This window comes from Dufourea novaeangliae, unplaced genomic scaffold, assembly GCF_001272555.1.
Source record: "Dufourea novaeangliae isolate 0120121106 unplaced genomic scaffold, ASM127255v1 scaffold2, whole genome shotgun sequence".
Classification (NCBI taxonomy): Eukaryota; Metazoa; Arthropoda; class Insecta; order Hymenoptera; family Halictidae; genus Dufourea; species Dufourea novaeangliae.
Genome location: NW_015373882.1, coordinates 1742970 through 1764709, shown reverse-complemented (window position 1 = coordinate 1764709; position 21740 = coordinate 1742970). Strand labels below are relative to the sequence as shown.

At 36.9% G+C, this 21740-nt stretch overlaps 1 protein-coding gene across 2 annotated transcripts in view; it reads right to left on the bottom strand.

The window, feature by feature from the left end:
• Positions 1-21740, bottom strand: part of LOC107187341 (innexin shaking-B-like) — a 65181-nt gene that overhangs the window by 16258 nt on the left and 27183 nt on the right. The window contains exons 1-2 of one of the 2 annotated variants that reach the window (XM_015575452.1): positions 16896-17294; positions 3747-3966 (exon numbers count right to left, since the gene is read on the bottom strand). In XM_015575452.1, coding sequence (XP_015430938.1) covers positions 3747-3966; positions 16896-17294 — 619 coding nt within the window. Of the gene's footprint in view, positions 1-3746; positions 3967-16895; positions 17295-21740 lie in introns of those variants that run through there. The other variant, XM_015575533.1, reaches the window with a different exon arrangement.

Genomic DNA, 21740 nt, shown 5'->3' with positions numbered 1-21740 from the left:
TTATTAACAAATAAGTTTAGTATCGTACTGTAGTTGCATTGATAAGTAAAATGACCGATGTGCTTGACGTTTGTTGTCAAAGTCACCCTCCTCAGTGACTTCCAGAAATTTTCAGTTATCAAATGTTTATTGAAAGGTTATTAAGAAAATATTGATACCTTTTTCTTGAACTATCTGCAACCAACTCTGAATGACTTGTTTTTCTTGAACTATGTCTAACCAACTCTAAAGCATTATACTGATCAGAGTTGGTTAGAGTAATTAGTTGGAATAACTGGTATACGTTTAAATTTTTGTTGTTAATAACTTTTTAATAAAAAGCGAGCGACGGCTAAAACTTCTTCGAGGATTACTTAGAAGAGTGTCCTTGGTAACATATGTCAAGGTCAAGGACATTGGAGCTACATCCCCTTAACGTAACTTTTAACGCACAACATTATTGTATTTACTGATGAATATACCTTTTCTAACATGGGAATGTTTAGTCGGTATAATGAGCATATCTACTTCACAGAAACTCCAAATTTTAGAAGAAGTATAAACATATCAGTTAATCCGCTAGCTGAATTTTTCTACTACAGTAGACGTCTACCCTAGTAGCATTTACGATTGGCCAACGGTATCCAACAATTAGAAGTTAGTTGGGATATAGTTAGTGTTTTTGCCTACAAATTCCCAAAATAGGGTGAAAAAGTTATGACAATTTGCCAACGAATATCCGATGTTGAGCCTACAATTATTATAGTTGGTTAATTAATAAGAAATTTACGATGATAATGCAACATTGGCCAACCCAAAGTTTGCCAACATTTAAATATCGCCTTAAAGACGCCAGAAACGTTGCTGCAACCAAAAACTCGTTATTATATTTCAAATTCATGTTTTTGTTTTCTCATTTATGAATATACTCACAATTTGTTACTGTCGCGAAATACGTTTGACATTTGACATTTTGTGAAAATAGAGTCAGGGGACAGAAGATTGGAAACAACTTATAATAATTATTTGTAATAATTAGCTACATGTATAAATTATATCAAATAAATTGTAAAGGTAACTTTGCTGGTAAAACACTTGTTTCCCTGTTTCATATACATATACAATTTATACATGTATATAATTATTATAAATATTATTTCCAGTGTTATATTCCTTCAAATATTTGTAAAGGATTTTATAGAAGTGTAGTATAGACAACTGTCTTCCTATTGTTTGTTTATTGTAGATACTTAATAATTGGCCGTACAGAAAGAAACCTCCAGTTGGCCCTTCGTAGTATAGTGACGTGGGCCCTACGTTGGGTATGATTGTTGACCCAATTGCAAGAAAGGGTGACAATTCTAACTGTTGGCCAACCAATAGTGCATCAAAGGCTCATTAAAATGTCAACAGTAACTGCTACTAGGGAATTCGTTATATATCGTGAACAAACATGATGTTTATAAAAAAAAAATGAAAAAATATTTTAAAACACGTTTTAAATCGTTTCAAAAGTACTCGTACTGGATTTCATGAAAAAACAAATTTTGTACAAAAAATCAGAAATATGCAATGAGCGGATTAAAATGGAGCATTAATGCGTAGTGCGTACCTAATTCTTAATACGTGCCTTGCCGATCCGTACATTTTCCCCAGTAACACTTTAAATGGTGAGCGATATCGTACTTTTTGGATGTCACATTTGCTCAACCTTCTGGATGATGTTCAGATAAAATTGCGTCATAATTTATTAATTTGTTTGCAAATGTTTATTTTGGAAGTAATTGTTTTGAAAATTTCTTCCTACCGATATATGAACAACTAAAAACGATAGAAAATTTATCTAAACCTTTTTACGATATTTTCTATAGTTTAAGAATTTCAAGCGAATAAGTAAAAAGAATGATTCAGATAGAAAAGATAGTTTCTCCCTTAAAATCTAAAATTATAACCAACCAAGTACGGCGAAATTCTTAGGTTTGTCCCATAAACAATTGCGCAAAATTTCAGAAAAATTTGCGTGTATCATTTCGGCAACATCTCTTGTCAGTAGGTATCCAATATTTCGATGCCTTTCGAGACTTCCCACTGACAAGAAACACTATTCAATCGATGACAAAATCGCACAGATTTTTACATATAGCTCGAAAATACATATATGTCACTAACGGTTCGACAATTTAAATTAAAAATGCTCTGGTTTACCTTTCAGAGGTCAAACAAGCGTCTATAAAAAATGCGTAAACAGTGAGTGATGTGAAAAGAGAAGGGTAAAAAGAGAAGAAAAGAAAGAGCAAAGATAAGGAAAAGAGAGTGAAAAGACAGTTTATTGAAAATATGTAAAATAATGTAAGTATTACCATTATTACATAACACTAAATAATAATAATCTGATCGACAAAATTATCACAAGCATAATGGATAGTTATCTTCGGATATCACTTTTATTATTTGTTATTTAACAAAATAAGGGCATTTCAATTAATTGTTATGTAATAAAATAATATATATAAAACCAAAAAGATGGTTTTTTCACTCTCTTTTCCTTACTTCCACAAAAAAACTCACAGTCACTTGATTCAATTCTAACAAAGTTGTTCTGTTTGAAATGATGTATGGTGACTGTTTTGACTGACTGTGTAAAAATCTGTGCGATTTTGTCAACAATAGAATAGCATTCTTTGTGAGTATACTTATAAAAATTTTTTATAAGTAAATTAGAATGTTTAGTTTTCAACGTCATTTCAAGGTCATACTATTAAACATAGATAGATGCATAATAATCTTGAAAAACAAAACATTAAAAAATGACACTCCTAAATAATTTTCGCCGCCATCCGATTCGTGTCTTGAAATCATTTAAATTACGTAAGAAATATTTCTCGTATGATCACAGATAGAGAAGATATTTAGGTGGCCTGTTTTAAGCGGAACACCCTGTATATCCTATCGGTCCACTGATCCCTATATGTATACTAACTGGATGATGTAGTGGAATTGGCGATCTGTTCCGAATTGAAGCCTATTGAAGCTATCTTGTATATGGGCAGTTTCTCAAGTGTGACGTCAAACAACGACGCGAAAGGTTGCAAAGCTAAGCCAAAGCAGGGATTGTCTGGCCAAAGCAAACACGGAAGAGTTAGATTGTGAATAGTTAATAATTACTTTTGAGAAACATTTTACATTGTGTATTGTATGTAATAAAATCATATGTTAAATTACGTTAATTTTTGTTTCTGTCACGTAATTTTATATTCTGTTATACATGTACTTTTATTGCTAGGAATAAAATTGTTTTCATATTTACATTTACTGTTTTTATATTGAACTGAATCGGTTCATTCTCTATTTTTTTCTTTTAGGCCATCTATACCTTTCCTTTTGTTTTTTATTGCTTCTCTTATTTCAAATAATTTCCGATTTTCATACCTGCATTCGTTCGGTAGGTACATTTCTTTTCATTATTAATTCCAATTTACCGCTGAAAAGTGTGTATCTGCCTCTATAAAAAATGGCGCTCGGGGTCTTCAATTCGGAACACGAGTATAACACGGGATACCGCATCCAATTAGGACATAGAAATCAGTGTATCGGTACTATTACTAGTCTACAAACCTTGTACGCGTGTACACACGTGTCGTCCGCGTACAAAGTCCGTTGAGTTTAAACGGGCTTTTAGTCGAATCGCTATGTTTTAATGGACGCGCGCGTCGCTCAACAAGGAGATCGGAATGGATCGTCGAGAAGAAAAATAACGTGCCACTCACCGACCACATTCACCAGGGCGAGAACTTCGCAGAGGTAGTACCTGTAAGCCCACCAATTGTGATAGCGAAGATTCTCCCATAGATAGTCGAGCAGCATCTTTTTCTTTTGTTTCTTCTCGACCTCGGAACAAAGACCTATGTCGAGGTCCATCATCAGGGCGTGAATTTTCCCACCCTCCCAGCCTTTCCAGAGCCATCTGGGTGTGTAGAAGAGGATCGCCTGGAACAGAGATCGCGTGACGTATCAGTGGAAGGAATTGGAATTAGACGACAAGAATATCGACCGATCGACTCTTCGTTCAAAGACGCATGAGTCTGTGATGAAGAAAAAGAATAAGAGAGGATTGTATTCTACGGAAATGATACCAGGTACATTGTACTCGGGCGATAGTACCGAAAATATTTATTTCGTCACTCTAAAATTTATGTAGTACGCACGGTTTCTATAGGAATATGTTTGATAAAATGAGCAGTATCCAACTTGTTTTGGTCGAAACAGCGAACTGCAGATTTTCAGCAGTAAACATGCATTTCACTTAATTTCTCTGTTATCGATAATAAGAAATGCGATTCGACGAGTCGCTGCAACGATAGTCACCTGAAATAATACAGTATGTCCGGTTTAAGTGTATACATGCTGTTATTTTTTCAATCATTCGAAATGTGCAAAAAATTTTCATTTAAAAGTTGTTTGATTTTACGGAGCAAACTAAATTGAATACTCCAATTTTTTAAAATCATTATTTACCGAAATTTTAATAATAGTGTAATTTTCTAAAATAGGACTACATATTTTTATGATTGCCATATTATTGAGCATTTCGAAACGCATTCAACGACATATTTGATGGTACTGTTTGAATAGTAATTTCTGGAATAACTGTATGGATATTCTCTCGCGAGTCACACGTTAAGGCAGGGCTACACATGTGTTTGCCCCGCGGGTGGCGCGATTCATAGTGTCACAGCTGCGATGACCCTCGCGTCGCCCGCGGGGCACCCGGGCCGAGGGGGCGGTACTAGGGGTACCACCTCCTTTCGCGGTCGGCCCACGAGAAGACAGCGTCGAGAGGCGACCCTTCGGCGCTGTAGGTAGTAGGTGGAGGGACGGCACGTGCAGCCGTCCCGAGGCGGGGGAAGCAACCGCACCCCCCCCCCCAGAGAAGAGTCCGCCCCTTAAACACCTGTAGGGGAGGGCAATGGGCAGGGCTGGTCGCGGTTATACCGAGTGATTCCGCTACCAGCCCTCTGCTCGAGGGTCACCTGGGGGCTTTTAGCGTGGTGAAATCCCGTATTGTCGTCTACGCCTCCAGCGGAAGCGGTGCACCTTTTCAAGGTTTTCCCCCCGTAAAAAAAAAAGGGCTACACATGTTCGCGGGCGCGCGAGTCACTGTGGGGTCACTGCCGCGGTGACCACTCGCGCTGCCCACGGGTAGTCCTAAACCTAATAGTTAACGAGATATTTACAAAATAATTTTTAATACGTACTTACTATCTGGAAGCTAATACAGCGATTTCAATACAATGATTATTTTGTAAATGTCAATATATGAATATGATATATACATATATATATATATATATATATATATGAAGGTCAACACATTTTTATTCAGAATTTGATATTCTATTGGTCTATGGTATAGGAGATAGGTCGTTCCGTTAAAAAAAATCAAGGTGACATTGAAATCTCTGAAATGCCTCTACCCACAAAAAAATTTGCATAAAGTGTACCGTGAAGCGTTACTCTAGGTTATCATGTTAGCTGAGACACTCTGTATATTTAATTGAAAATAGTACAACACTCAACTTTTACGAAACACTTTGTTTACTCCGTGATAATTCCGGTTATTGTTGTGATAGCACTCTGATTACTCCGTGATAGTTTTTTTTATGTCGTGATATGTGTACCAGTTACTTATTTATTATGGTTTATTTTATTATATTGTTACACGACACTGACGGTCCCGCCCTTGACGACACATAAGATAAAGACACATAAGATAAAGAATGGTTTTATACTGTATTTGGTAACGACTGGAATATATGACGACGGGCTCAGAATAATAACGGTACAGGAGACAAAATATTTAATTCGTGCAAACTGTGAGTTAACTCTTTGAAGCACGGTGGCAGGACACACATACCGCAATTTCAACTGAATATAGAAATGTTATACCTATATCAATTGTGTTATGTTTCTCTTACCTCCAACATGCTTCAGAGAGTTAAAGTTAAACTTTAATCGAAAAAACTGTAGGGTAAATTCAGGACAGACGCCACACTTGCAATATCTTCCGATTGGCAAAAGATACTTATATATGCTGCGTCTTTTTATAATCCCACTTGTGGGCCTAAAGGGTCATTCCACGCTAAATCGATCACTTTTTCCACTTACTATCAGAAATTTTGCTCAAAATTAAATATGTTGTAGTCCACGTGAAATTAGAGGAAGTTTATGTCATCATTTTACTGTTCCTGAATATGTTTAAATAATTCAGGCCGCCGAAATTTACGATGTCTGCCTATTTTCGTTAAACAGCGATGTAGGTACCTACGAATTTATATCTCCGAAAGTATTTATCGTATCGGGTTCCTTCTTCGACTATTTTAATCTAGAAGGATACCCTACTATGATAATTATTTTGTTATGTGCAGAATTGAATTTTTAATACTGCAAATCGTAAACCAATTCTTTCTTCGCGATTTTCTCCGTGAAGGGCAAGGGGTGTTTAAATTAAAAAAAAATATGGTCATATTCCTTGAAATATTATCTACAATATGAGCTCTTCAGAAAGATGGAGTAATTAGAATTAGCCTCACAAGACGTTGTAAAAGTGACTGGTGTGCCTCCGTTTCAGGTAAGCAAGCCGCGGCGGGCAGTGGAATAAGCTGTTCTTTTTGTGTGAAAATTGTAGAACTTTTAATAGACATAAGATAGAAGGACGAATCTTTTTCGAAGTTAAAGCTGAAAGATTGCAAAATAAGGAAAAATTAGAAACAAGTATCATGTGCAGGTTTTGACCTTGAAAATTCTATGGTAAAATTGACATTTTTGAAACAAGATGCGATTCTTCCGTTATAATTTATGGATGAATTTTTTCCATGACTTGTTATACATCATTTCCTATAGATTTCAACAAATTGAATTCTAATCTGACTGCAGAATATATCTACTCCTTTAGGATTTAAGAAAAATGCGATTTAAGTGAAAAGTCGACAAAAGTCATGATTATTGTGATTTACATGCTTTGATAACACTTTAGTTTAAATTTAGTTTCTTGTCAACGCATGTATGCAGACTACATTTGAATACTGCATGGAATGACTCTAAAATAACAAGTTAGTGTCTGCTCGACTGTCGCTGCACGTGTCGTACCCAGGAAGCATTAAATGAAAAACTGCGAAAAATTTCGTCAGAATTTTGTGTATGTGAGACATTAATGCCTATTACAAGCGTTGCGGTGACAGGACAAAGTTAGTAGCTATTTTATTGCTTAACATGGGTTCTTCTTAAGTACTAAACACAGTGTTTTGGATGTTATATATTTTTATTTTTTTTCTTGGAAACGTGGCATCTCTCCCACAAAATGAGGAGTGGCGCCACATAAACTGATAAGTGCTCTGGTTGGCTTATTATAATCGAACTATAATACTAAATGTAAAATATTATATTCCGTAGAATGTTGGGAAATGTACTTTACTACTAAAGAGACAATTGACCGGATTAAATGTTACATGAGAAATTAGTACATGTAATATCCTACCCCATGTGTGTGGCATCGTTTCTACGAGATTTGGGACATACTTTGCCAATTTATCGTTTTAAAAAATTTTTGTTGCTTTTGCATAAGGAAAGTTCTCAATTCTTTGTACTCCTTCGTTGTATATGAGTGAATTAGTGTAATAAAAAAAAGATCGTACTATATTATTCGGATAAAACCAAAACAGTTATTGTATATAGAGTACTCAACCAAAAAAGGCGGCATCTTTCCTGAATTTACCCTACGCTTTCAAACATTGACACACTACTATGCGTACTATCGTCAGAAATAAATTATACCATTTTTCGTTTAGACAAATACGGATCATATGAAATATCGTTTCCTATACTTATTTCATTTTTGGAAAAACAATAATTTACTTGTATCATTTTTCAATAAGCGCCTGAATTATTTTATCAAACAAAATTTGCAGTTTTGATTACAGAAACTCAGTCCGAAATGCTTAGGCGAATAACAATTTTACGAGTCCTATGGTGCATCTAGCCCGGTCGTTGTCTGTGAAATAAATTTCTCTCGATTCTTCCTTCTAACGAGGAAATGTCCCGAGGTGTAACGCTGACTTTTGCACGAGCCTTTGCACAACGATAGAGCTTGAAATACTGAAGGCACTTGAGGTAATGATACCCAATTTTGAGGGCAACAATATTTCACGAGTTATTCAACGTTAAAATTACGGTCGTGTCCGTATCTTCTCGAAATGTTGGTACATTTCTCGTAAGAAATTGCGTTGGGTATTTTTGAACATGGCTCCCTGTGTCTCCCTCCTGGTATCCCATTCGTTTGAATTTTCTTTCACCAGTCGCTCGAGAAAAATTCGAGGAATGAGAGGCCGCGCAAAATTAGCTCGATTTCACGGGGTTGGAAAAGAATCCACGCTTTCGAAATGCTATTAATCGCGTTTAATACTGTTACCACTCGTCACGCCACTTACACGCATGTTACAATCTATCGACGTATATGTATAATTAGGCTAGTGCATACGAAGCTGTCTTTTTAAGGGTAATTTAGTTGTCTGAATTAATGTTGAGAAACTTTTTGGCTAGAAAATGCACTTGTTCGAAGAAAATAATATCAGGGTACATTAATCACAATAATTTTCATCCGTTTTCTATAACCTCTTCCCATTTTTCTGACAAAAGATAGATACCCCTTCGATTTCGAACCAATTCATTCGGTAACGAATTTTTGCACGTCTTCAAAAATGCAGAAGTGTGTTCCTTTAAACCCGTATTGCATTGATTTGCCTATTAAAATTTGTTTGTCACTTCTGAACCATGTGAAACCAGTATTCACACGTTTCAATCGATGGAGAAAAATCGCCGTAATTTTATAACAAGCTTTCAGTGACTACCTGCGACTGTTTTTTTCTTATTAAAAGTAATAAATACCGAACAACGTAAAATGCTGAAAAGATAGAAAATGTTTCTAAAGTTGCTTGAACACTATATAATGTTGCTTTTAGCAGGGTAGGTAGATAACAATCACAGACGTCAGAGGTTCAAGATGTGATTATGTAGAGTAATTTGATTTCGTGCGCTGAAACCTACAGTTAGAGCTCTCTTTTGAAAACCCTCGAAACCAATGCACACTCTTAATAGGGTAAATTCAGAAGAGGCACCACCCTTTTAAGTTGAGAGCCACTAACTTTTTGACTTTTACTAATTAATACGATATTTTTTTATTACAATAACACAATATACTATTATTAAAATGCAAACAAATCTAAACTTTTCTCATACAAAATTAACAAAATTTTTTACAAATGACAAGTTGGCAAAGTGACGTCTCTTCTAAATTTTATAGAAAAAATACCACATCCATGGGGTGATATGTTTCATGCACTAATTTCTCTTCCTTATATTTTCTCTCACAGTTGTTCCATTGTAGAATATACATTGTGCAAAACTCCTAGAACCATTTTTCAGTCAATTGTCTTTTTGGTAGTAAAATAATTTTTCCAATACTCTACGCAATATTATATTTATAAATTAATGTTACGATCCTAAATTAATATTACAATTCGATCATTAGAAGCCAGCCAGAGCACCTATCACTTCATGTGGCGGTTCTCCTCATTTTGTGGAAGAGATGCCACGTGTCCAAAAAACAAACTCAAAATATATACCATTAAAAACACTGTGTTTACTCATCAATAAGAAACCACATTAAAGAATGAAATAGCTGCTAACTTTGTTCTGTCTCAGCAACGCTTGAAACAGCCATTAATATCTCACATACACAATATTCTGACGAAATTTTTGGCACGGTCTTTCCTTTAACGCTTCTTGGATAGGACACGCGTAGCGACAGCCGAGCAGACACTAACTTGTTGTCTTAGCCACACAAGTGGGGTTATAAAAAGAAGCAACACATGTAATTATGTTTTTTCCAATCGGAAGGTACTAAAGTGTGGCGTCTCCTGAATTTACGATACAATTTTTCTATTAAAGTTTAACTTTATGTTTGTCTTTGAAGCATATTAGTAAAAGGAACATAACAAATTTTATACACTACATTTCTATATTCAGTTGAAAGTGTTATATGTGTTTCTTACCACCGTGCTTCAAAGAGTTAATCCACAATTTGCTCTAATTGAGGGGTCATGCTCAGTCATGAGGCCGAATAAAGAGTGTTCTTTGGGAATTTTTTTCTCGAAAACTATAACACCTTTTTAAAAAAATGTATTCGTGTTTCAAATATTGCAGTTTCTAGATTATAAGGTAATTTTTTTATTTAAAAATATTTATTAGTAAATAAATGGTGAACGATCTCCCGGATGTCTCTTCACAAAAAGTGGTCTGCCGTGATCACTGTAACTTCGTAACGGTTCATCTGAAATTAAAAATTCAATAAGATTTATGTAATGGACGAACCAATCTTGTCCTTGAACGTGGGGTTTTTCGAAATATTGATTAGGAACAAAATAGCGGACGTTTTCCTGAAAAAGTGCGATTTTCATCTAAAAAATCACTCGTTTTTGGTCAATTGAAAGAAAGTATGGAACGAACAAAAGAATCCTTCGTTCAAAGACAAGTTTTTCTGATTTGAAATGAGGCGCAAAAGGCTTCATGTAAATCGACACAGTAGTTTTTGAAAAATATTGATCACCGATTTGAAAAATGTAGTTTCGAGAAAAACGCGTTTAAAGTTTCAAGTCAAGCTTAGACTTATATAAAATGTTCATTTTTTAACGCCTGTAACTCTGTCATTTTTGATTGGATTACTTTGAAACTTGCATAGAATATTCTCGAGATGTTGTACTTAAAGAAAATGTAGAAAGTGAAAAATCGATTTTTTGAAAATCTCTGACTGCGTATGACCCCTTAAAGATTTTGTCACCTATACTTTTTCCAATCGGAAGATATTAAAAGTGTGGCGTCTCTCCCCAAATAGCACCTCCCTTGACTTTACCCTGCATACTTTCCACCAGATAATAGTAGTAAACGATATTTCGACGATCTACAAAAGCGGAGATCGATATGTCGTCCCCTGGTTGGACGAAGACATCCGTGAATCGCCGTTGAATTTCGTTGGAAACGATGAAACCGACGCTAAACGGGGCCCGTTATTGTTACAAGCTACGGCGGATTGATTAATTGCTGTTGATTTAACAGCAATTCATTTCGGTAACGAGTTTACGTTATCCCGTATAGGCGCCTAAATGTATCACCACCAGAATTCTGTTACAAGGGCCGTTAAACTTCGCGATTTGTGTTGGTCTTAAAGCGTCCACGTTATCCGATCGCGTAAACGGATTGTACGATAATACAAAGGGGGTTGAAATATCGTTCGCTTCAAGAGGTTAAGGATGAGTCGAAGTCATAATCATTTTGGGCAATTTTTTTTAGACAGATAATGAAATAAATGGAAAATTCAATCTCAAGCATTTTATTGTACAACTCTCGACGCAAAAAGGTGTACTTTTTTATTTTTTATTTTCTTACAAAATAGCAGCCCTAAATCCGAGATACGCAAACATATTTTCCTCACACGCAAACATATATAGACCTCACGGCTACACCGTTTGATCTAGATAAAACCGAAGATTTTCATTTTCTATGTACCAACTAAAGAAATACGTACGGATTTTCGGAAATATTAATCTTTGTGGAAATGGTGAACGTGCGAAGAAAAACTACATTTTTTTTCTCAAAAATATATGGTACAAAATCTGCTAAAAATTTGTTCAACGTATTGCAAAATCCATATCGCACTTCCGCGAGAAAAGTGTCACAAGTAAAAAATTGTTAATGTTCATGTTATCACAAAATATTTTCCAATACGTAGCTTCACCATCCAGAAAAATGTCACGAGTTGCAATCCAATACTTCAAGCGGCATAATACATGTATGAAGTTATACGTGAATGAATCAGTTTCTTTTCGCTCTCGTGAAAAATTACACGTTTTCGATTTGTAAAGCTTTTCTTGCAGGGGGATAATATTTATTTCTTAAGTTCTGGCATGTAGAAAATAAACATCTTTCATTTTCTGCTCAACGTTAACGGTGCCGTCCGGTCGAAACACACACAATAAATACAGTAATGTCTGGATGAGTACGAGGAACTCCGATTCGCTTCGGAGCCTTCATGGCAAGTCGGAAAGACTTTTAGCGCCTTAAAAATTTGTAATTTTCTACACAAAGCCGAACCTCTGCTTAGCTTTCATTTACTCTGTTTTGATTGGTTCCAGAGAGGACCACCCCCCCCCCTCTCCCAGTGGTGCAAATAACGCCGTTGTCCGTATCGCATTCATCGAGAAATTACTGTATGAATTTACCCGCCGGAAGTTGTACAATAAACGAGTTTAGATTGAATTTTCCATTTACTTCATAGTCGTCCGAAAAATGGTCGAAAATGACTATGACTTCGACATAATTAACCCTCGAAGTACGAACGTTTTTAATATTTCTAGAGACAGTGGCACCCTTAGTCCACTTGAAATCCTATGCTTTCTTCTTTTTAAACATACTTTCGAACGCAATCACTAAAAGACACCTGTTTTTTTATATGACTAAATATGAACAACTCCTAGCTTAAATTATATTTACAAATCGATGAGTTTGATACGGTTTTTAAACACGCGGAACCAAATGGACCCGGGAATCGTACTCCAATGGTTAAGGGGATCTTGCCACCGTGGAGCCCTGAAAAATTGTCATTCTTCGGGAATTTTTTTCAGTGAACGAAATGTTCAACATAAATGACATGTTGTTTGTGTATTAATACACTTATTGAGAGTATTTTTGAGTGTTGAAAAAATTTTGTAGTGCTGGCGGTGGTGATTGCAAAAATACTATTTGACCAATCAGTCTCAAATTTGTACATGTTATTCAGCACATCAGTGGCTATCGCGAGGACCACGAAAACCTTTCTTGATCAACAATTTCATACTTCTTACAATACAAAATGACTAAAAAAATTCACCGAATTTAGACATTTGACATTTAATCCTCCGCCATTTTATTTATTTTTTAGCAGTAGAAATAATTTTAGTTCCAACGATAACAATACTCATACTGATTAAAAATCAGTTTGAATTGTTTGAATCTGATGTTTCATTTTCCTGGAATTGTCTACGCCAACAATACATAAATTTTTCAAGACTCAAAAACTACTAAAAGTTTTACTTCAAAAAAACTACAAAAAAATTTGTTTATACTCTCTATATAAGTATAAGTATAAGTGTAAGTGTAAGTGTAAATATAAGTACAAGTATTTTATACATATAGTAATAAATGGACAAAACTTTATTTATGTTGAACATTTTGTTCACTGAAAAACAATTCCCAAAAAATGACAATTTTTCAGAGCTTCACAATGGCAAGACACCTTAAAGGAACCCGCAGAGCCATTCAAAATTTGAGGCCCTTCGTTTCGGTGTAACGAAACGAGATTCTTGTGCGAGCTGGGAATTGTTGCGGCACGGGAGCATCGTTAAAACGGCAACACGTCTACGCGCAGGAACCCAACAAAAAAGGAAAATCCGCAGGTTGAAAATAGACCGACCTGTACCACACTTGAACGGTGCTTGCGTGTGTGCCAATTGAGCGTATAAATCTGCGGCGAAGCCACCGCGGCAAGTGGATAAAATTGACCAAAGAAGAGGAAAATTCGAATGGGCCATAAAGATCGCTCTTTTTCCGTAAACTCCGTTCCGTCACGTTCACCCCGTTTATCTGATTCCGTGGATCCGTATAACCCGCTCACTGCATCTTTTTAGTATCTTGAAAATTAAATTTTTTTTTCATAAAATCAAGAACCAATAGTCATTTTAAGGCTATTTAAAACATTGTTAGTCACAATATGTAACACCATTTTCTCCATGTTTTGACTCCATATTATGACTTTTCACCATGTTTGGATATCATTTAATGAAGTTTCGTACTTTCGATCGACAAAAAATGTTCCAGATATTCTCACTAAAGTGATAAAGTATGCGTTTACTGTAGCAGAAAAATATAGTTAGCTGGATAACCCTCCGTGGTCACCCCGGGGTCCTGATGACCCCAACAAAAGTTTAATACTTTATACAGGGTGTAACAAAAGTGTTGTAGGTCCCTAAAATTGGTCACACGTAAAGTGATTTGGAACAAGATTTTCCTTAGCAAAAATGTTATCCCAGGCTTTGTTAACGAGATATTAATGAAAAACCCCAACCAATCAGAGCGCGAGTCTTACCGGCCAAGTGACCCATTTCAGAAACCTACAACACTTTTGTACGCCCTGTATATCCCTTTGCATATTTCTATTGTATCGAAAAAAGACATAAAAATTAAAGAAATTACGAAGTTTTTAGTAAAAAAAACTCATTGTTTATGAATGTTCACTTTCGCGATTTTTCCGGCATTCTACAATGATAAAACTATCTTCCGTAATTCCTTTTAATCCAATAGTCAATTCGACCATGTGACCATGACAGAACTCTCAAGAGATGTGACCAGAACGGGTTAACGGAAGCGATTCAGGGAAGAGGCTTTTTTCCCCCCTCGTCTTTAGCGTATTACTGGTGGAACGAAGCCGAGCGAAGGTCTGTCGGCGACCTTGGCTTATGAACATGGTTATAATCTAGTCACGATTGATTGGTGACCAGGAAGTGACGAGGATGGTCTTCCGAAGAATTGGGTTATTATTAAAACGGCAGATTTTCTGCACCTATGGAGCGCGGTGGTGTGTAGAGGATAAACAGAACTGAACAGAATTTGGTATTGTTTCACTCGATTTCCATTCGTGTTTAAGAATTCGTGCGAGGCGGTGAAATAATTGTTTGTTGTCTCCTAAGGTCTGAATGAAGATTATACGGTGGCCAAACTGTGGCTCGCGAGCCGCACACGGAGACTTTAGATCCTTACTGGAGCTCTTATATTCATATACAATATTTTTTTATAAACTTGATACATACTACATACACGTATATCATGTGATATTTTTGTAAGCTTGCTAACTTTATGGTACAGTGCAATGTACACACAGATTGTAAGCGTAATTCACAATTTAATACCGTTCCAGTAGAGGATCCGGTTCTCGAGTATTTCTGATATATGGCTCCTATTCTAACAAGATTTGGCCACCACTGCTATAGAGTGTGATAGAGTTATTTGTTATTTGCGGTATTGATTTACATTGCTACTTAAAATGTAGGGAACAGTGGGTAAGTTTGGGTCAGTTTTTAATTAATTTGCAGTAGTGATTGAAATGAAAGAGAATCTTTAAATCTGAAGAATTGTACTTAATAAGGTCTTAACATCGATGTTCCATCATGATTTCACTTTATTATCCCAATCTTTAAAAATATAAATGCTCTAAAACTACAAAAATCGACTTCGAAAATTAATCTGATACGCGTACATTTATCATGGTAGTAAGTGGAAATGGAATGCAATGAACAGATCTTGGCGCTAACCAAGTCCTATTCAATTGCACGCGTCGCCAACAGATATTCAAAGCCGATTTTCTCAAAAACGGAGTCTCAAATGAAAAAAAACCTATTCTATATTTTTGATTTATTTTTTTATATAGAATCAACCCCTTTCCGGTTGTACTACCAGTTACCGTCCACTTGGTACATACAATTGTACATATATGTTATGTATAATAGATAAATACATATAATGTAGTTACAAATTAAGGAATAACAACTAAGCGCCAAGAGGTGCCAGATTTAAAAAATTAATTTAAAACATCGTATTTTTCAACATTCTATGGCATAGCTCCCTATTGCTCCGGACCCATCATACGTCGTGTAACACAAATAAAGATGCAAAAAGGACATATACATTTTTTTGTGATCGTTAAATTATTTGGGAACGAAAGGGTCAACACGCGTTCAAACTAATGTTGTCAAAATAAGCGTTGAGTCGTGAGCATTAACACCTCGAGTCGCGTTTCAAACCCTAAAGGCTCGAACCCTCAACACTCGAACCTTGAACCGTGGAAATTCGAATCTTTAACGCTCGAGTCTTTAACGCTCGAATCGTATAAATTGTATATAGTGAAGTAATGTACAAAAGCTCGAGTTTTCGAAGCCTTAAAACTTAACTTAAAAGTTTTCAGTCTTGAACTCTAATATTACATACATGAAACTTAAGGTTTTAAAGCTTTAAAGAGGAATAATACAGTAACGCCCAGAAAAGCGTGTTTTTTGTAAATTATTCCTGCGACACCCAAATCTCATTAAACTACGTATTATTGATAATGTGAGCAAATATGTATATTCTGAACAACGCATGAAACTTTCTTTGATTACAAAATGCACATATTTAAGCAAGATATAGAAGTCATTTTAAGATGTTATTCATCGAACAAGATAGTTTCTCAATTTGTTCACATTTTATTGATCTGAGAGACAAAGTTGAACTATTGTTTTCGGTATTTACATGAATTTCGACCTGATATTTGATCGCGATATCGTTCTAATATCGGCAACCACGCTTCGATACTGGAGACAAAACCAGCAAAACACACTCGACAGTCAACGTGTTAAACATACGAGCCTCGACAACTCAAGCTTCATATGATGTTACAGACTCCTCTTGATTATGCTCCGAACTCAGGTCCGGACAATAATCTTATAGGGAGAAATGCTTCAGACCCTCATAAATTTCTTTTTTTGCCTGAAGCCCGAGCCTCGGCAATAACAGCGGAGGGACAAAAAAATATGAGCTTTATAGACCCCCCCCCCTCCCAGTGGTGGGGATAACGCCTAGTCAATAATCGTATAAAACAAGCCAGACAATAATCCAGACGAGTCTGTAGTCTCTAAGGTTGAGCTTTAACGCTTCGAAGACTCGAGCTTTATGGATCACTAGTTCAAACGGTCAATTTTAGTTCTCCCGTGAAGAAAAAGAGAAAGAACATCCGATCGTACTTGGAGCAGCAGAAAGAAGATGACCCACTGATAATACTTGTGCTGTTTGACCAAGGGATGGGACGCGTGGCCGTGCAGTCCGTCGCCTTTGCTATTCGACACGCCCGGATATGGGACCGCTTGGCCGAGGCTCTTGTTGAACGCGTGCACCATGCTGTACGTAGTGTGAAGCCAGCAGAATGTCTCGAGTACTATCTTGTCGACGGAGCCGGACGCCTCGCAGTGGATCGGTGAGCCGGATATGCTTTTACAGGCAAGTGTCACACAACCACCAAGAAGAAGGGCAACCGTGGCGCGATAATGGAGACGGAACACAAGCGTGTCCTCTGAGGTCTTCTGTACCTTGAACAGGGACCGAAGGGAACCGAACACATCGATCATCTTCACCATCAGAGGCATTTCCGGGCATTCACGGACGACCACCGCGTCCTTTTGTACGGGATCCTCCTCCGGCAGAAGACGCCTCCTCTCGTATTTGTCGTGCACACCCGTTTTCGCGAATGATCCCTGATGGCCACGGGTGAAAAATCACCGATCTGGTAGATCCCGGCCTCGTTACACACATACTGCTCGAGTCTTATCCCCGTTCTTTGGATCAACGCTGATGATCGAATAATGCTCGATGCTTCTCAGGCTCTTCATCCTACCGCCTGGCGTTCCACGATCTATCGTGCACACTTTATTTGCGGGCGCTATACGGTCCTTTCATTCTGTCATACAGGGTGGGTAGCTTCAAATTAACACCTTGATTTACGTTAGTATTGTCACAGACGAGATATAAGAATAGACCTAACATGCAATGTAATTTTCTGTCCTATACTTCGGGGGCGTCAGAACCCCCCTACCATTTCAATATTCCATTGTTTGCTAGCGAAACCGGGGTAATAACGTATGTATACATATATCGCTATATGCAGTCACGAGTGTGACTTTTCTGTGCGTCATCACGGTGTCGAACGTAGTTTCTGAAGTCGGAAAATTTTCTATGGAGTGCGCTCGAACCAGCGTGATTTTCGTGGGACACCGAGTCCCATGAGATGTTAGGTCTATTCTTATATCTCGTCTGTGGTATTGTTAGGTAATTTCATTCAAACTTGCATGTGCATAAAGAGAGCGTACGACATAAAGACATAGCAGTTTTCAACCGACGCTGGTGTTAGTGACAGCCTGAGTCCTCCGCATTATAATAAGTTGTGAAAGATTTCAGTATCGTGAAACATGAACCGATAAGAACTGCAAAACTCGGTGAATGACATGATCAACGCAATTTTATAAAAATTAGTATGCTACTCACAAGGGGAACATTAAGGTCGGCTAATAGCTTTTATAATAACACTATGTACAAATTGTAGTACACATACAATGTTACAAAATCCTCATTGGTTTCCCTAGAATGGGCCTCCGTTTTCGAGATATTCTGGTTTAAAGTTTTGTACACATCTAGTCATTCATTTACGTAAAACACGTTATAACGGAGGATCCATGGTTGAGTCGGTAGAGTAACGAACTACGACGCTGCGAGTCCCGAGTTCGAATCAGGTGGGTCGAGAGGAGGAGGAGGAGTAAGGAAAGAGAATATTTTTTTTTCACTTTAAACAGATCTTTGCAATGCAAATAATTTTTTTATCTTACTTTAATTTATTTCAATTTCACAAAAAGGAAACTTTTTTCAAATTTCGTTAATTCGCGATTATTTTCTAATAAATATGTACAATCTTGAGGTTTTTTAATCAAAATTTCAACGGGGAAAACTTGGGAGGTATTACGGCAAGCTTGCATATGCAACACTATATGTGTACTACAACCTGTATACACGGTGTAACAAAAATGTTGTCCGACCCGTAAATGGGGCACTCGGGGGGTGAATTGGAACAAGTTTTTCCTTAGCAACAATGTAATCTGAGGCTTCGTTCCCGAGATATTATCGAAAAACCCCGACCAATCAGAGCGCGAGTTTGCCAGCCGATTTCCCGCGGTAACGCTGCCTACCAGTCGCAGCGCGTAGTCACCGCTTGCGCGGGAACTCAGCTGGCAAACTCGCGCTCTGATTGGTCGGGGTTTTTCGTTAATATCTCGGTAACGAAGCCTCAGATTACATTGTTGCTAAGGAAAAACTTGTTCCAATTCACCCCCCGAGTGCCCCATTTACGGGTCGGACAACATTTTTGTTACACCCTGTATAGTGTCATTCCTAAAGCGATTAGCCGACCTGGATGTTCCCGTTGTCAGTAAGAATGTGTCGGACATTCACAAAGACTTAATGGAAGTCTTAGGCAGATCTGCATGTTCCCTAAGGACAGTGTAATTTTGAGTGAAGAAGATCCATGAAGGCAGGACCTACACTAGCGGGGGTCGGAGTAGTCGCGTTTGGGGGGTCGGTACAAAAATATCCAACTTTCATCCACCAACGATGGTTAATATCGTGGATGTTGTCTTAATGAGAGCAGATTCTGACCACGTTTTCCGTAAAAATACGAAGGAATCTACCTACCCAATAATTTCCACATATTGAGGTTTTTGGTTAAAATGCGGTATACGGTTGCTGCAGGCATTGCCAGTTGCGGGAAATTTCAGAAAATCTTTCACTGCAGCAATGCGTTCGTTATGTTCCGCCAGCACATTGTGTGCACTAGCATGACCCCAGGCCCGGATTAATATTTTTTGTGGCCTAAGGCTATCAAATTTTCGGGGGCCCCCTTCGATGGAAAGCACAAATACTCACGTGTAGTAGAGCAGAGTAAAATACATAAATCTTCAAAAATTGTAATTTGATATAAATCAAATTAAATAATATTTAATCATAACGAAATGGAAAGTTCAGAACAGGGCCCCCTGGAACGTGGGGCCCGGGGCTACAGCCCCCAACCCCTTTGATCCACTCTGCCCGACTACGTTACTGACGGTCCTGCCTTGATGGACCTTCTTAAGGGTTCATGCTCAGACAGAAATTTTCAAAAAATCGATTTTTCACTTTCTACATTTTCTTTGAGTACAACATCTCGAGAATATTCTGTGCATGTTTCAAGGTAATCCAATTAAAAATGACAGAGTTACAGGCGTTAAAAAATTAATATTTTATATAAGTGTAAGCTTGACTTGAAACTTTAAACGCGTTTTTCTCGAAACTACATTTTTCAAATCGGTGATCAATATTTATCGAAAACTACTGAGTCGATTTACATGAAGCCTTTTGCTCCTTATTTCAAATCAGAAAAATTTGTCCTTGAACAAAGGATTCGTTTGTTCATTCCATATTTTTTTTTTAATTGACCAAAAACGAGTGATTTTTTAGGTGAAAATCACACTTTTTCAGGAAAACGTCCGCTATTTTGTACCTAATCAATATTTCGAAAAACCCCACGTTCAAGGACAAGATTGATTCTTCCATTACATAAATCTTACTGAATTTTTAATTTCAGATGAACCGTTACGACGTTACAGTGATCAAGGCAGACCACTTTTTGTGAAGAGACATCCGGGAGATCGTTCACCATTTATTTACTAATAAATATTTTTAAATAAAAGAATTACCTTATAATCCAGAAACTGCAATACTTGAAACACGAATACATTTTTCTAAAAAGGTCTTATAGTTTTCGAGAAAAAAATTCCTAAAGACCACTCTTTTTTCGCTCTCCTGACTGAGCATGACCCTTTAACCCGAAATTGTAATGTTCTTACAAAATATGCAGGTCTACCTAACGCTTTCACTAAATCTTTGTGGGTATCGGACACACTCTTACTGTGTAGCATACTAATTTTTATAAAATTGCGTTGTTCATGTTACTGAATGAGTTTTGCAGTTCCTGTCAATTCATGTCTCTCGATACTGAAATCATACACAACTTATTGTAATGTGGAGAACACACACTACTACCCACAACAGCCTAAGCTGAAAACTGTTGCGTCCTTGTGGCGCACGTTAACTTTTTGCATGCGAAAGTTTGAAAGAAATTACGTGATATTATCTGCAGGGAAAAAGGGGTTGAAGAGCTGTATGGTTTTGGAGGGTGAGGGACACAGTGGTCCGGATTCGTGGAAACGCAAACTAAAGTCAAATTTTCGACCTCACTGAAAATCCTTGAAATTTTAGCCGTAGATTCTTATATCTACGAACAAAGTTTTGACATGCACACGCGGTTTGCTACAAGTTACCTTAGAATTTTTTTTCGCAAGCTTTGAAATAAAGGAAAACTTTCTGTTTCAGAACGATCATATTTTTTGCTGAAATTGCCGAACATATGCCTCAGTAGATCTTTATATTCAGACGAATTAGCTTAAATCTACATGTTCAGTGTGAAAGAGTGGCCCTTTTAGCTACCATACATGTAGAAAAATGAATGGGATAACTGTGTTTTAATCCCTTAAAAAAACAGGCCTTCTTGAATGCCTATTTTTTCGTCTTCTTTCCGGTATAGTTAGATGTACGAAACGGAATTCCCGCGAATGTCACGATAAGTCTTGTGCAAATGTATTTGTTAGAACCTACAGATTACCGACCAAGAATTTTTCGCGTACACCTGCATCTACGGAAGTTATAACGATTTATTCATAGTCAGTACGCCAAAATCTGTAAACGGCATACGGAGTAGAGAACTTGAATAAATGCATGTAGCGTCTGTAATTTAAAATCGAAGATATGGAGTACCGGACAAAAATATTCGTACACGCTTTAAGACCGAACAACTTTTTTAAAATTGGTCCAAATGACTTGAGTTCCTTTGTGAAGTTAGGGACATTAGTTTACTAAATGATGTGTAAAAAAAATTGAAAAATTTGCAATTTACAAATAATGGTAATTTTTTACAACTTTTTAATCGGAGGCTATAATGAAAATTTAATAAA